The sequence below is a fragment of the Nerophis ophidion genome, linkage group LG04, assembly GCF_033978795.1.
Source record: "Nerophis ophidion isolate RoL-2023_Sa linkage group LG04, RoL_Noph_v1.0, whole genome shotgun sequence".
NCBI lineage: Eukaryota > Metazoa > Chordata > Actinopteri > Syngnathiformes > Syngnathidae > Nerophis > Nerophis ophidion.
The window spans coordinates 28,577,868-28,591,140 of record NC_084614.1 but is presented as its reverse complement, the minus strand read 5'-3'; the positions used below and the strand labels follow the sequence as shown (position 1 = coordinate 28,591,140).

At 39.2% G+C, this 13,273-nt stretch overlaps 1 protein-coding gene across 1 annotated transcript in view; it reads left to right on the top strand.

The window, feature by feature from the left end:
• Positions 1–711: 711 nt before the first annotated feature.
• Positions 712–13,273, top strand: part of LOC133551263 (kinase suppressor of Ras 2-like) — a 73,101-nt gene continuing 60,539 nt past the window's right edge. Inside the window, exon 1 of the mRNA XM_061897780.1 lies at positions 712–1,274. Within this exon, the coding sequence (XP_061753764.1) occupies positions 1,062–1,274 (213 nt within the window). The 5' untranslated portion in view covers positions 712–1,061. The remainder of the gene's footprint in view (positions 1,275–13,273) is intronic.

Genomic DNA, 13,273 nt, shown 5'->3' with positions numbered 1-13,273 from the left:
TCTTACATCCTTCAGGCCAGGGTCTTCTAAAGAGCCATAAAACTCGTTTTAAACCCCGTGGAGAACTGGCATTCCAGGCTACAGCTCCCAGGCTCTGGAACAATTTGCACCAGTCTCTTCGTGATCTTGACTGTGTTGAAACGTTTAAGAAACGTTTGGAAAACTTCTCTTTTTAGTAAAGCTTTAAGTTAATGCATCTTTTCAACTATCATTTTTAATCCACTTTATGATGAATTGTAGTTTTACTTCACATATGTTTTGTACAGCGCTTTGTGATTTTATCTGTGAACTGCGCTTTCAAAATAAAATGTACTTACTTAGTTACCTCAGCTACAATCGGGCGGAAGGCGGGATACACCCTGGACAAGTCGCCACCTTATCGTAGGGCTCCACGTTAATCATCCATCCATCCATTTCCTACCGCTTATTCCCTTTGGGGTCGCGGGGGGCGCTGGTGCCTATCTCAGCTACAATCGGGCGGAAGGCGGGATACACCCTGGACAAGTTTCCACGTTAATCAATTCATGGTAATGATGTTGCCCTGTTGTTTTAATTAACTATGATTTTATCTGTGAAAAGTGCTTTATAAATAAAATGTACTTACTTACCCCGGAGCCGGGCGACAGTACAAAAAAACGGTTCCCCTTACTGCCATAGGCGTGGGGGGAGAGGCGCCAGCCAAAAGACAACATGTCCCAGAATGCACCGCGCGCCCCATGATGTTCCCAACAGCTGACAGACGGTGAAAGCCACTAGCAGAGAGCTGTCTGTTGGGGGAGAAGAGGACTCTCTTGTCGTTAAACTACGGGCTTCATCGTCACGTCAAGGGACTTTTCAACAACCTTCCTCGCGTCGAGCGTCCTATCTCGGACTAAACAACAGAACTAAAGGCATTGTTCAGCAGTTTTGGAAGCGAGGGGACATTGGCGCAGTCAGGTGCTTCCTTTTCCACAATAAGTCGCCGGAGCTGCTGCATACATGTCGGATTGTTAGCCGTTGCCGCTTCCCAACCAGCCCTCCCAATCCTCCAAGCCCTCCCAGCCCAGCCCAAATGCCGAGGAATGGATAGTTTGTCGAGCATGGTCGAGAGTGACGAGAAGCCGGAGAGGGACAGCGGTGGCGGCGATGGAGGAGACTTAATAGCCATGGCCGCGCTCCAACAGTGCGAGCTGATCCAGAACATGATAGATATCTCCATCTCCAGCTTGCGGGGGCTCAGGACCAAATGCGCCGCGTCCAACGACCTCACTCAGCAAGAAATCCGCACACTGGAGGTAAATGTTGCTAATGTGACACACATAAAAAAAAGGCCGCCCCGGCCGTCTCGTCTTGTCAAATTGCGGAGTCATGACGTCCGCCTCTCGTAGCTTTACTGAAAGACCCCAACATTGATGTTTATTTTCTGCGCATCTTTACCTAAAAGATGCTGGCGTCTGACATCTTTCTGGGCTTTCTCATTCAGCCATTTCGATTTAATGCTAAATAATCTGCTTGTATTTATAGAGTTGCACATGCTGCGGTGTGCATAGTATTGTAACCGAGAGGCCCTCGGCACTAGCAAACAAAGACGCAAAAAAAAAACAAAAAAAAAACGAGTTTCACGACCTGCTCTTGTGTTTATATGCAATACTCAGCCTGCATGAAGCCGTGCAGCCTTGCAATGACATTGGGCCTCTGCTCACTCCATGAATGCACGCTTTTCTTAAACTGGGCCCCCGCATTATTCAAAGTAAGTCTGAAATACTGCCAATTTAAGAATATATGTCATGCTTTGACAAGAATGACTATCTGTAACCAACACAATCACTTCAGCAATTGCTGAGACACGAAGAAAGGGCATTGCAGTCAATACGATCTGCTCTTTTTTTTTTAGACATTTATTATTTATTTATGTATTTGAATTAAGACAATGCATATTCATCAATATAGAGCAACAATATAAATATGCCGGAGTTAGCACAATACCTAATGTTCATCCGTTGTCCTACGGCAGGTTGAATTGTGCAACTGTAAACATGTGACGTTCCTTTGTTTGCATATAATAAAACCATTGCCACTATCATAATCCAACCGTCCCAGATCACATAGTACATGACAGTTTTGCCAAAAGCAAAACATAGCTTACATACCGTACTGCTTATTCGCTTGAGTCTATTAGGGGTATGGCATAATAAGAACGTTTTAAAACAATATTATTTTCGCTTCACAAAGAAATAATTATACTTGAGTATGGTAACATTTACAAAACAAAATGTCACCTGATTTTGAGTACCTCACCAAAGGGTCAAAGAATATTTGCTTAAACACTTTAGGGTTGCCCTGAGATTGCTGAGATACCTGTGGCTGTGGGCATGGTAAACATGACATCATCATATAATTTGCTCGGAATCTGTTTTTCTAAAAAGGCAAAAACTTGTATACATTCATTAAAAAATATTCTGTGTCATTATTCCTGGTAATAATATATTTTTGCACCTCTTGGTACCCCAGCACCTCCAATACCCTCAAAACCAGACTCCAAACATCCAAGAACAAGCTAGTCCGGTTACTTTTAGACCTCCACCCCAGATCACACCTCACTCCAACCCACTTCTCCAAAGTGGGCTGGCTCAGGGTGGAGGACAGAGAAAAACATCTCTCACTGAGCCTAGTTTATCAAATCCGCTACACCTCCCTGATACCGAAGTACATGTCAAACTACTTCTTTAACGTAAATGACCGCCATAACCACAACACCAGGGGGAGCTCCACAAACCATGTTAAACCCAGATTCCGATCTAACAAAGGTTTTAACTCATTCTCTTTCTATGCCACATCAATGTGGAATGCACTCCCAACAGGTGTAAAAGTAAGTGCATCTCTATCCTCCTTCAAAACCGCTCTAAAACAACACCTCCAGGCAACTCCAACCCTTTACTAATACCCTCCTCCATTCACATCCCATCTCCCCGGATTGTAAATAACCTAATGTAAATAATCAAATGTATTTCTAATGTATATGCTTGTTCTTATGCTATCTGAACTCACTATGTTCTCTGCTCGCTGTACATATCCTACTAAGTCAGACCTATACTGTTTCAATGTCCATTTCTCTGTTGATGCAATTGTTAATGACTGAAGTACTGATATCAACCAAAGTTCCTCATTCCAACCCCAGGATTGTAAATAATGTAAATAATTCAATGTATATACTATGATGATTAACTTGTGTGATGACTGTATTATGCTGATAGTCTATATTTGTACCATGAATTGATTAACGTGGACCTCGACTTAAACAAATTGAAAAACTTATTCGGGTGGTCAATTGTACAGAATATGTACTGTACTGTGCAATCTAATAATAAAAGTTTCAATCAATCAACCAATCAATCAATCAATTCTTATATAATTTAGCTCTATTTCCTCATTGTTGCTAGTTATTGTGCAATGTACTTGGAGACTTTTTCAAGTCTCTAGAGACTTTTGCAATCTTTTTTAGTGACTTTTTCTTTATTAAAACCGACTAGCAACAAATCTAGCAATTTTTCGTGGTGTTATTGTAGACTGCACTCACACTGTTTAGAGATTCTTCTGTCCCTCCATGTACCAGAAAAACAGCGCGCTGCAGCGTGCCCGATTTTCCCAAAACACTCACTGATGTCACGCTTGCATGCCTTTCTCTCGTTAAACGCCGCCTTTTACCTCTTATTAGCCCAGTTTGCACATTTTATAGATGGCTGTCCGTCGGTATGTCTCGGATAGGTTAAAGTATGTCCACATCGCAGACATGCTGTCTCAGCTCCAAACAATCCCGTACATATTGCCTACATCATCACAACATCCGGTTTCGGCAGTGTTTTGTTGGTCAAAGTCGTATTTCCGGCGACCAAATTTCCGGTGCATCATTAATCAATGGTGCGCAAGTATTAGGCTATACATATATCTTTTCATACTGTAAGGGCCTGCTCGTGGTAATGTTACGTTCGTGTATTATTGATGTTAATTGTTCCCATCGCCGCTAACACATCATGTTGGCGTTGTGCTGTTGTGTGTCTCTGAGTGAAGCACGGAGACAAAGGTGTGCTCAGAGAGGAAATGTGTTGGAATTGGGCGGGTTGTTAGCATAAGATTCACAATTAAAGTTAAAAAGAGTGTCTGACTTTTTGTCATTCTTTTCTGGAGGTTAAAATACATAACATTTATTTTTTGTTCACACAAAACACACATTTTTACAGTGTGGTGGCATTTATTTTGGAGTGGCGGTGCGCCAAAATCAATTACATTAAGGAGAAACCTTGAACTTAGTATTTCATATAATTGAAATACAGAGGGACCTCCATTAACAAACCTTAATTGTTACAGGGTTTGTGAATAGAAAAGTTTGGAAATTGAAGCAAATTAAAGATGTAGAACTGTATAGAACTATGTCACTCTATTTTGTAGACTCTTTCATCTGAAATTAATCCACTCAAAGTTTTTTAATATTATTTCTGGTTTTAGTTATTTTTAATCATTATTTAATTTCTGCTTTTGGGTAAGTGATGTTTATTAGTCTTTAGCAGCATATTTTTCCTAAATCTCCACCGTAAAGCTACACTTTACAGATGTCATGTCAACTCTTCAGTGTCAGGTGTCTTTGGAAAGGTAATTACAGACAAAGAGGTGACTTTGGACATACAGCTTTAATTTATTCAAGTGCTCTTTGTGTTAATTGGCAGTTCACTTAGAGCAGAGACAAACTGTCACTGCCCGATTTTCTGAGCTGCCCGATCCGCCAGTGCATGCGCAAACATTGCAATTTCCTGCCGTGGTATTACCGTTCTATGACCTTGAGTGGTTAATGATATTACAAACTCTGTTTCCATATGAATTGGGAAATTGTGTTGGATGTCAATATAAACGGAATGTAATGATTTGCAAATCATTTTTAACCCATATTCAGTTGAATATGCTACAAAGATAACATATTTGATGTTCAAACTGATAAACATTTTTTTTTTGCGAATAATTATTAACTTTAGAATTTGATGCCAGCAACACGTGACAAAGAAGTTGGGAAAGGTGGCAATAAATACTAATAAAGTTGGGGAATGCTCATCAAAAACTTATTTGGAACATCACACATGTGTGCAGGCTAATTGGGAACAATTGGCTGCCATGGTTGGGTATAAAAGCAGCTTCCACGAACTGCTAAGTTATTCACAAACAAGGATGGCGTGAGGGTCACCACTTTGTAAGCAAATTGTCAAACAGTTTTAGAACAACCTTTCTCAATGAGCTATTGCAAGGAATTTAGGGATTTTACCATATACGGTCCGTAAAATCATCAAAAGGTTCAGAGAATCTGGAGAAATCACTGCACGTAAGCAATGATATTACGGACCTTTGACCCCTCAGGCGGTACTGCATCCATCCATCCATCCATTTCTACCGCTTATTCCCTTTTGGGGTCGCGGGGGGCGCTGGCGCCTATCTCAGCTACAATCGGGCGGAAGGTGGGGTACACCCTGGACAAGTCGCCACCTCATCGCAGGGCCAACACAGATAGACAGACAACATTCACACTCACATTCACACACTAGGGCCAATTTAGTGTTGCCAATCAACCTATTCCCAGGTGCATGTCTTTGGAAGTGGGAGGAAGCCGGAGTACCCGGAGGGAACCCACGCATTCACGGGAGAACATGCAAACTCCACACAGAAAGATCCCGAGCCTGGGATTGAACCCAAGACTGGAGGACCTTGGTATTGTGAGGCAGACGCACTAACCCCTCTGCCACCGTGAAGCCCGGCGGTACTGCATCAAAAACCGAAATCAGTGTGTAAAGGATATCACCACATGAGCTCAGGAACACTTCATAAAACCACTGTCAGTAACTACAGTTGGTCGCTACATCTGTAAGAGCAAGTTAAAACTCTACTATGCAAAGCCAAACCCATTTATCAACAATATCCTGAAACGCTGCCCGCATGGCTGGGCCCGAGCTCACCTAAGATGGACTGATGCAAAGTGGAAAGGTGTTCTGTGGTGTGACGAGTCCACATTTCAAATTATATTTAGAAGCAGAGGACGTGGTGTCCTCCAGAACAAAGAGGAAAATAACCATTTGGATTGTCATAGGCACAAAGTTCAAAAGCCAGCATCTATGATGGTTTGGGGGTGTATTAGTGCCCAGGCATGGGTAATTTACACATCTGTGAAGGCACCATTAATGCTGAAAGGTCCATACCGGTTTTGCAGTAACATATGTTGTCATCCAAGCAACGTTATCATGGACGCCCCTGCTTATTTCAGCAAGACAAGTGTTACAACAGCGTGGCTTCGTAAAAAAAGAGTGCGGGGGCTTTCCTGGCCCGCCTGCAGTCCAGACCTGTCTCCCATCGAAAATGTGTGGAGCATTATGAAGTCTAAAATATGACAGCGGAGACCCCGGACTGTTGAACGACTGAAGCTCTACATAAAACAAGAATGGGAAAGAATTCCACTTTCAAAGCTTCAACAATTACTTTCCTCAGTTCCCAAACGTTTATTAAGTGTTGTTAAAAGAAAAGGTAATGTAACACAGTGATGAACATGCCCTTTCCCAACTACTTTGGCACGTGTTGCAGCCATGAAATTCTAAGTTAATTATTATTTGCAAAAAAAAAATAAAGTTTATGAGTTTGAACATCAAATATCTTGTTTTTGTAGTGCATTCAATTGAATATGGGTTGAAAAGGATTTGCAAATCATAGTATTCCGTTTATATTTACATCTTACACAATTTCCCAACTCATATGGAAACGGGGTTTGTACAATATTAATAACCCATGTGTATTCAAAGTGTTAGGATAGTGAAAATAATTTTGGAAAAATGATAAGCATGAAAAGCACCGCTTATATTTAGTTACGGCAATGTAAGCATTAAATATGTCACATGGAGTCAAAGCTAAGATGAAAAGAGCAGTTTCAAAATTCAATAATGAACAAAGTTATTACAATTTTTGAGTAGTTTAGGTTATCCGCAGATACTTTGGCAAATTGTTGTTTAAAACAAAATAATAAAATGCCTCTATTTTGGAAAAACTGCCGTCAAATAGGGAGCGGAGATAGCTGACTTTGCTGGGAAGGTTCCAATCAGGGATTTATGCTAACACAATATTTAAACGAGTTCCTTATTCTCTTTTATTGCATACGATTGTTTGAGCAAAACAAAATTAATAGTACACAATAACTAAACAAAATAAAAAAAAACGCTATCTATTGCTCTTTTAAATCATTCGTTTTTTCCTTCCACGTCCTGTGTCCATGGAATTACTCCCTGAATTTGCAAACATTAACAAGAATGACAAAAACATTATTTTGAGAAAATAAACATATTGATTTATGAGTCTAGTATTGCTTGTATACTGATACTACCATTGGTGTTGACGTCACCAATTTATAGATGGATCTGGACTCCTCTTACGTATTGTGTACTGACTGTGACAATGCTGACAAACTAACAGTTGTTATATTATCCTCTCTCTAGACTATTATTAATCTATTTGTTAATTTTTTGTAAATAACTGCTTACTTTGGCCTGTATTGCTCTTCCATCTACACTTCTTAAACTTTACTAAGCACTTATTTGTTGGTGTTATTTCAAGCTGGTTTAGCATGCTATTAGTTTACCTGCTCCTGGCTTAGTCCTCTCTGTGTAACATGTTCTGCCTTGTTTTAATACTTGATAATGATATTTCATTGAGATACTTCAGATTGTGCTGATGGTCGGGCAGCTCCGAGACCGATTTTTTGTGGAAACAGCTGTTCTTTCCTTTTACCTACCCTACCACAACAGTTATGTCAACATTAACACATGAACATGCCCTTCAGACACATACTGTCTTGTTGGCTTGTTTCAAAATGCGTCACACACTCTTTAATTGCACTCTAATCTTCAGACACTGCCTCTTCCATTGTCATGTTGTAGTTCCTAATTCCTTCCATGTGTTCTATATAATCTAGTGAATTTCTTCATCATGTCTATGCAGCTTCTCTCTCTCTGGAGGTCCACTCTATTTGAGGCCTCCACGGGGTTTGTTTACGCGCTCTGCTTGTTTTTGCAATATTCTCAGCTGCACGATGACTGAAGGAATCATGTCATGGAAAGTAGAGCATTGCGTTGTTAGGAACAATGCTCCTGATAGAGGGGGTGTGTGGGGGGGGGGGGTGTCGGATGCAACGGTTGTGCATTTTGATGTGCAATTTTTTTTATTTAGTTGGACAACCATCTCTTCCTGACTCATGTTGTCATTGTGGATGCATGATAGATGTTTTTATTTTTGGCTCATAGTTTATTTAAGCCCTTGTCTTTGAAGGGGTGCAAGGATAGGAGCGTTGTTGATTGGCAAGAGGCTATTAATTATCCATGTGTGGGTTTTATTTCTTTATAATTTAGGTTATTTTTACACTGCAGAGTATTCAGATTATTTTGTTACATTCAATCTTTTTATGTACCTAGTCATTTCCATTACAAAATAAAATAGATTTCTAATGTGAGTGGAATGGATCCCTGAAGTTACCCGCATGCGCACAGCATGTGGTGCAGTGTTTTTACTAGGAATGTAACAATATGAAAAAGTTATTACGGTTAACGTGACCAAAATTTTCTTGTTTGTCATTATGGATTGATCAGCCACCGATCAGTATCTGGACGATTTTTCGTGAAAAAGTATGTCATCTGCCACTGCTTATTATTGTCTTTCAACACAGATCACGTCTGGCCGACACTTTATTAATTTTTTTATCTTTAAGTATTACGGTACGTGTATTTGTATTGAACTGTTTTGGTACGGGGGTTTCGGTTCGGTACGGAGGTGTACCGAACAAGTTTCTAAGCTAAAGTCTTATCAAGGTGCTTTGCTTCTTCTGCCTCTGTCTCAGCACCCAGCATTGTCCCACCCACACAACCATCTGATTGGTTACATACAAAGCCAATCAGCAGTGCCTATTCAGAGCGGTAACTGCCAATCAGCAGTGCGTATTCAGAGCGCATGTAGTAAATGCTTCAGCGTCGAGCAGAATAGTGTTTAGCAGGTGAGCATAAGACAGCGTACTCTCCCCAAATTATAAAAAACACCTCCCAGTCAACTACTACTAACATCACTATGAGCTCGTTGACCTTCTAGAAACTTAAACTGCAGCTCAGCTCGCTGGCAGTCCTGGCTTGAGGTGAAGGCTAATTATCTTTAAGCGTAACGTTAGCTCATTTTGCTGTGTGTGTGTGTGTTTGTGTGTATGTGTGTGTGTGCGTGTGTGTGTGTGTGTGCTAGGGGCAGTAAAGCCCTCCCTGTCGGTCTGTTATTTCACTTGAACTCCATGTGGTTCAGAGATGAATAGTCTCTCCTATTGCTATTGTACTATTTTTTCAGCAATAATTACATTAATCATTAGTAATGTAGCAGCCTAGTTTTGAATGGCAGGGTCCCTGCTATCCCATGTTGACAAAAATATAACATGTACATAATAAAAATCAACTACAGGCTTCCCAAATGCTGTAATAAATTAAGCACGATGAGTTGACTTTAAACTGTTTAATGTTGCACTTTTTATATGTAGAAGAAAAGTTTTGTAATTTTATTTAATCTGAGCAACAAGTTTAGGCAGTTAAATGTGGATTAATTTGGGCAGAATTATTATAGTGTTCCCAATGTTTAAAGGATAAAGCCATTGTTTACAAATATGGTAAATAATTAACCAAAAAATTTATATTTTATTGTTTTCTTACTGTACCGAAAATGAACCGAACCGTGACCTCTAAACCGAAGTACGTACTGAACCGAAATTTTTGTGTACCGTTACACCCCTACTAAATATGTATCTTCATACTAGGGTGGGGAACTGACCAGTGATCACTTCCTGTACTACACAAAGGGCTGGGGAATATGGACCAGAAGTGATATCCAGGTATCTATAGTCCAAATTGCGATAAATGGTTTATACTACCAGTATCTTAAACAAGACGTGCAAAAGGCTTAAGGTTGCCTAAGTGTTTTATGGCTAGAGAACTAGTGTTGAGAGTACACAGATTATTTTAATTGTAAGTAGTAATGTAACATGTTTTTTATTTTTAAAAAGTAATTAATTAGCCGTTACTATGTTTAAGCACTTTTCATTAATTGTGTTCAATAACGAAAGCTTTATAGCCTCAAGCTTGTCCGCAGGGATAGATGGAGCTTCTACTCGCTATTGTGGTGATGGCTGCTGGCCATTCAGAATCAAAATATATCAGTATAGTAATGGTATTGTCTCAAATATATCTCTTTCTAAAATATACCAGTATTAACTGTAATACTATATCATTTACCACCCGGCCCTAAGGCAAAGTGCAAAAAAACAATTACCTTGTTTCTGCATTAAAAAACTGTTAAAATACAGGCCTGTAAAGTTTCCGCAAAAACGTGTAAATCCGTGTTTTAAACATACGTTTTCGCCTCAAAATATCACAACTGCTTTTTTAAAATTAAATATCGATAAAAATATGGTTAAAACAAAATTTGTTGTTGAACACTCCTCAGCTGAGCTGTTTCTCAGAGTCTTGCCTCAACGCCGCACTGAGTTGCAGGACAAGCTAATATGATTGACAACAAAGTAGACAGACATCAACGTTGCAGCTCTGATAACCAATGGTGCCGGCAACAAGTAAGCTACCTAAATGGTTAGCTAACAGGCAAACTTGTTTTTTTGCTCCAAAACAAATAGAAGAAAACATGTTAGGACTATGGTTGAGAGCACTGAAACAATCATCATATTTGGATGATTACAATCCAAACACTGTTAGTTATTTTTTAGTAGCGAGCAAGAAAGTATATTTTTGCTGTTACGGATTTTAAACAAAGGTCATGACACCGGAAGTATATTACCTGAGGGGGCGTGGCTAAAGAATGGAGTTGCCAAATCGGAAACGTTTTAAGTTCTTTGCAATAATGTTATAGAATTTGACATTACAATTTTAATGATAATAATGTTAGTAAATGATATCATAAATAAAAGCAAAAACATATTTGGGACAATACATGGTACATGTAAGTGTCAAAATGACAGCCAAAAGAGGTTGGTAGATTACAATAAATCCAAAGGTAAAATATAGCGTAGAAATTCACCCAATTGCAGAAAATGTAGTCTGGATTTAAAAAAAATATTTCGGGGTTTTCGTGTCAGCACTTTGTGCTAATAGAAATGTTTCACCTTTTTCCTCAGTGTTCCTCTTTTTTCCTCAAAGGATGCTCACATCCCTAATATAGCAGCAATACAAAAAACAAAACACGAAATCTAACTTCCTCAAAAAGAAAAAAAACATTTTGTGATGATGTTTAAAAAGCTGCACATCGGTATATTGACTATTTATTAACTCCCACTCAAATAGCACTCTAATAGAATTGTGTCAATGATTAATTCTTAACATGTTAGTTAACTAATAGATTGTATGTTTAATCTTTTGGTATCAGCGCATTGGTGCCTAATGTCTGTCTATCTGTTTGTCTGCGTGTTTGCGCTTGCGGTGTTGCCAACTCTGCAGGAGGGAATAGAAGGAAATGTTCTCACACTTTACATGTTTTCACTGGCGATGTTTTTGCGAGTGGCGGCGCGGACTCGCTTCGCCCAAAATTCACGACTGACATCACTATTATTGTCGACAAATATAATTGTTGACTAATTATTCCACCCCTAATACATTACAGTGTCTTCGAAGTGTGCAGTTTATTACAAAAATAAGGACTTTTGTCAAGGGTAGAATCAATTATTCATGTTTATGGGAAACTCTGCTTAACTATACAAACTTTTCAGTTTACCAACTATGTTCAGGAACCAATTCAGTTCGTAAATCATGATTCCATTGTACTCGGATTTTATGTCTGGGTGGAGGTCCTGCTTTGGAAAAATGTGTACTAATTTTTAGCTATCACATTTAGCTCCTCTTAAAACATTTACATGTTGCACAATGAAATGAGATGAAGTGTACATTCCTGTTACTTTGTCTATAAAATATGTCATAGTTTTTTAATTTTTATCATTATAGTTATGATTTATTTATATAATTTCTGTAATATACTATTAGCATTTCATGATTAATATCTATGAAATAACATTCTTAATACAAAACCCGAAACCAGTAAAGTTGGCCCATTGTGTAAATCTTAAATGAAAAGAGAACACAATGATTTGCAAATCCTTTTCAACATATATTCAATTGAATACACTGCAAAGACAAGATATGTAATGTGCAAACTGAAAAACTACTTATTTTTTCAAATAATCATTAAATTACAATTTAATGGCAGCAACACATTGCAGAAAAGTTGGCACAGGGGCATTTTTACCACTCTAATACATGGCCTTTCCTTTTAACAATACTTAGTAAATGTTTCGGAACTGAGGAGAGAACGATTTTTGAAGCTTTTCGGGTGGAATTCTTTTGCATTCTTGCTTGATGTACAGCTTAAGTTATTCAACAGTGCGGTGTCTCTGTTATCATATTTTACGCTTCATAATGTGCCAAACATTTTCAATGGAAGACAGGTCTGGACTATAGGCAGGCCAGTCTAGTACCCGCACTCGTTTACTATGAAGCCACACTGTTGTAAGATGTGCAGAATGTGGCTTGGCATTGTTTTGCTGGAATAAGCCATGAAAAAGACGTTTTTTGTATGGCAACTTATTTTGCTCCAAAATCTGTATGTACCTTTCAGCATTAATTGTGCCTTCACAGATCTGCAAGTTGCCCATGCCCTGGGCACCAATACACCCCCATACCATCACAGATGCTGGCTTTTGAACTTTGCGCCTATAACAGTGTGGATGGTTCTTTTCCTCTGTGGTCCGAAGGACACAATGTCCAATGTTTCCAAAAACAATTTGAAATGTGCACTCTCCAGACCACAGAACACTTTTCCACTTTGAGCTTGGGCCCAGCGAAGCCGGCGGCAGTTCTGGGTGTTGTTGTCGCTTTGCATAGTAGAGTTTTAACTTGCACTTACAGATGTAGCGACAAACTGTAATTACTGACAGTGGTTTTCTGAAGTGTCCCTAAGCCCATGTGGTGATATCTTTTACACGCTGATGTCGATTTTTGATGCAGTACCGCCTGAGGGATTGAAGGTCCTTAATATCATCGCTTACGTGCAGTGATTTCTCCAGAATCTCTGAACCTTTTGATGATATTACGGACCGTAGATGGTGAAATCCTTAAATTCCTTGTGATAGCTCGTTGAGATATGTTGTTCTTAAACTGTTCAACAATTTGCACGCACATTTGTTCACAAAGTGGTG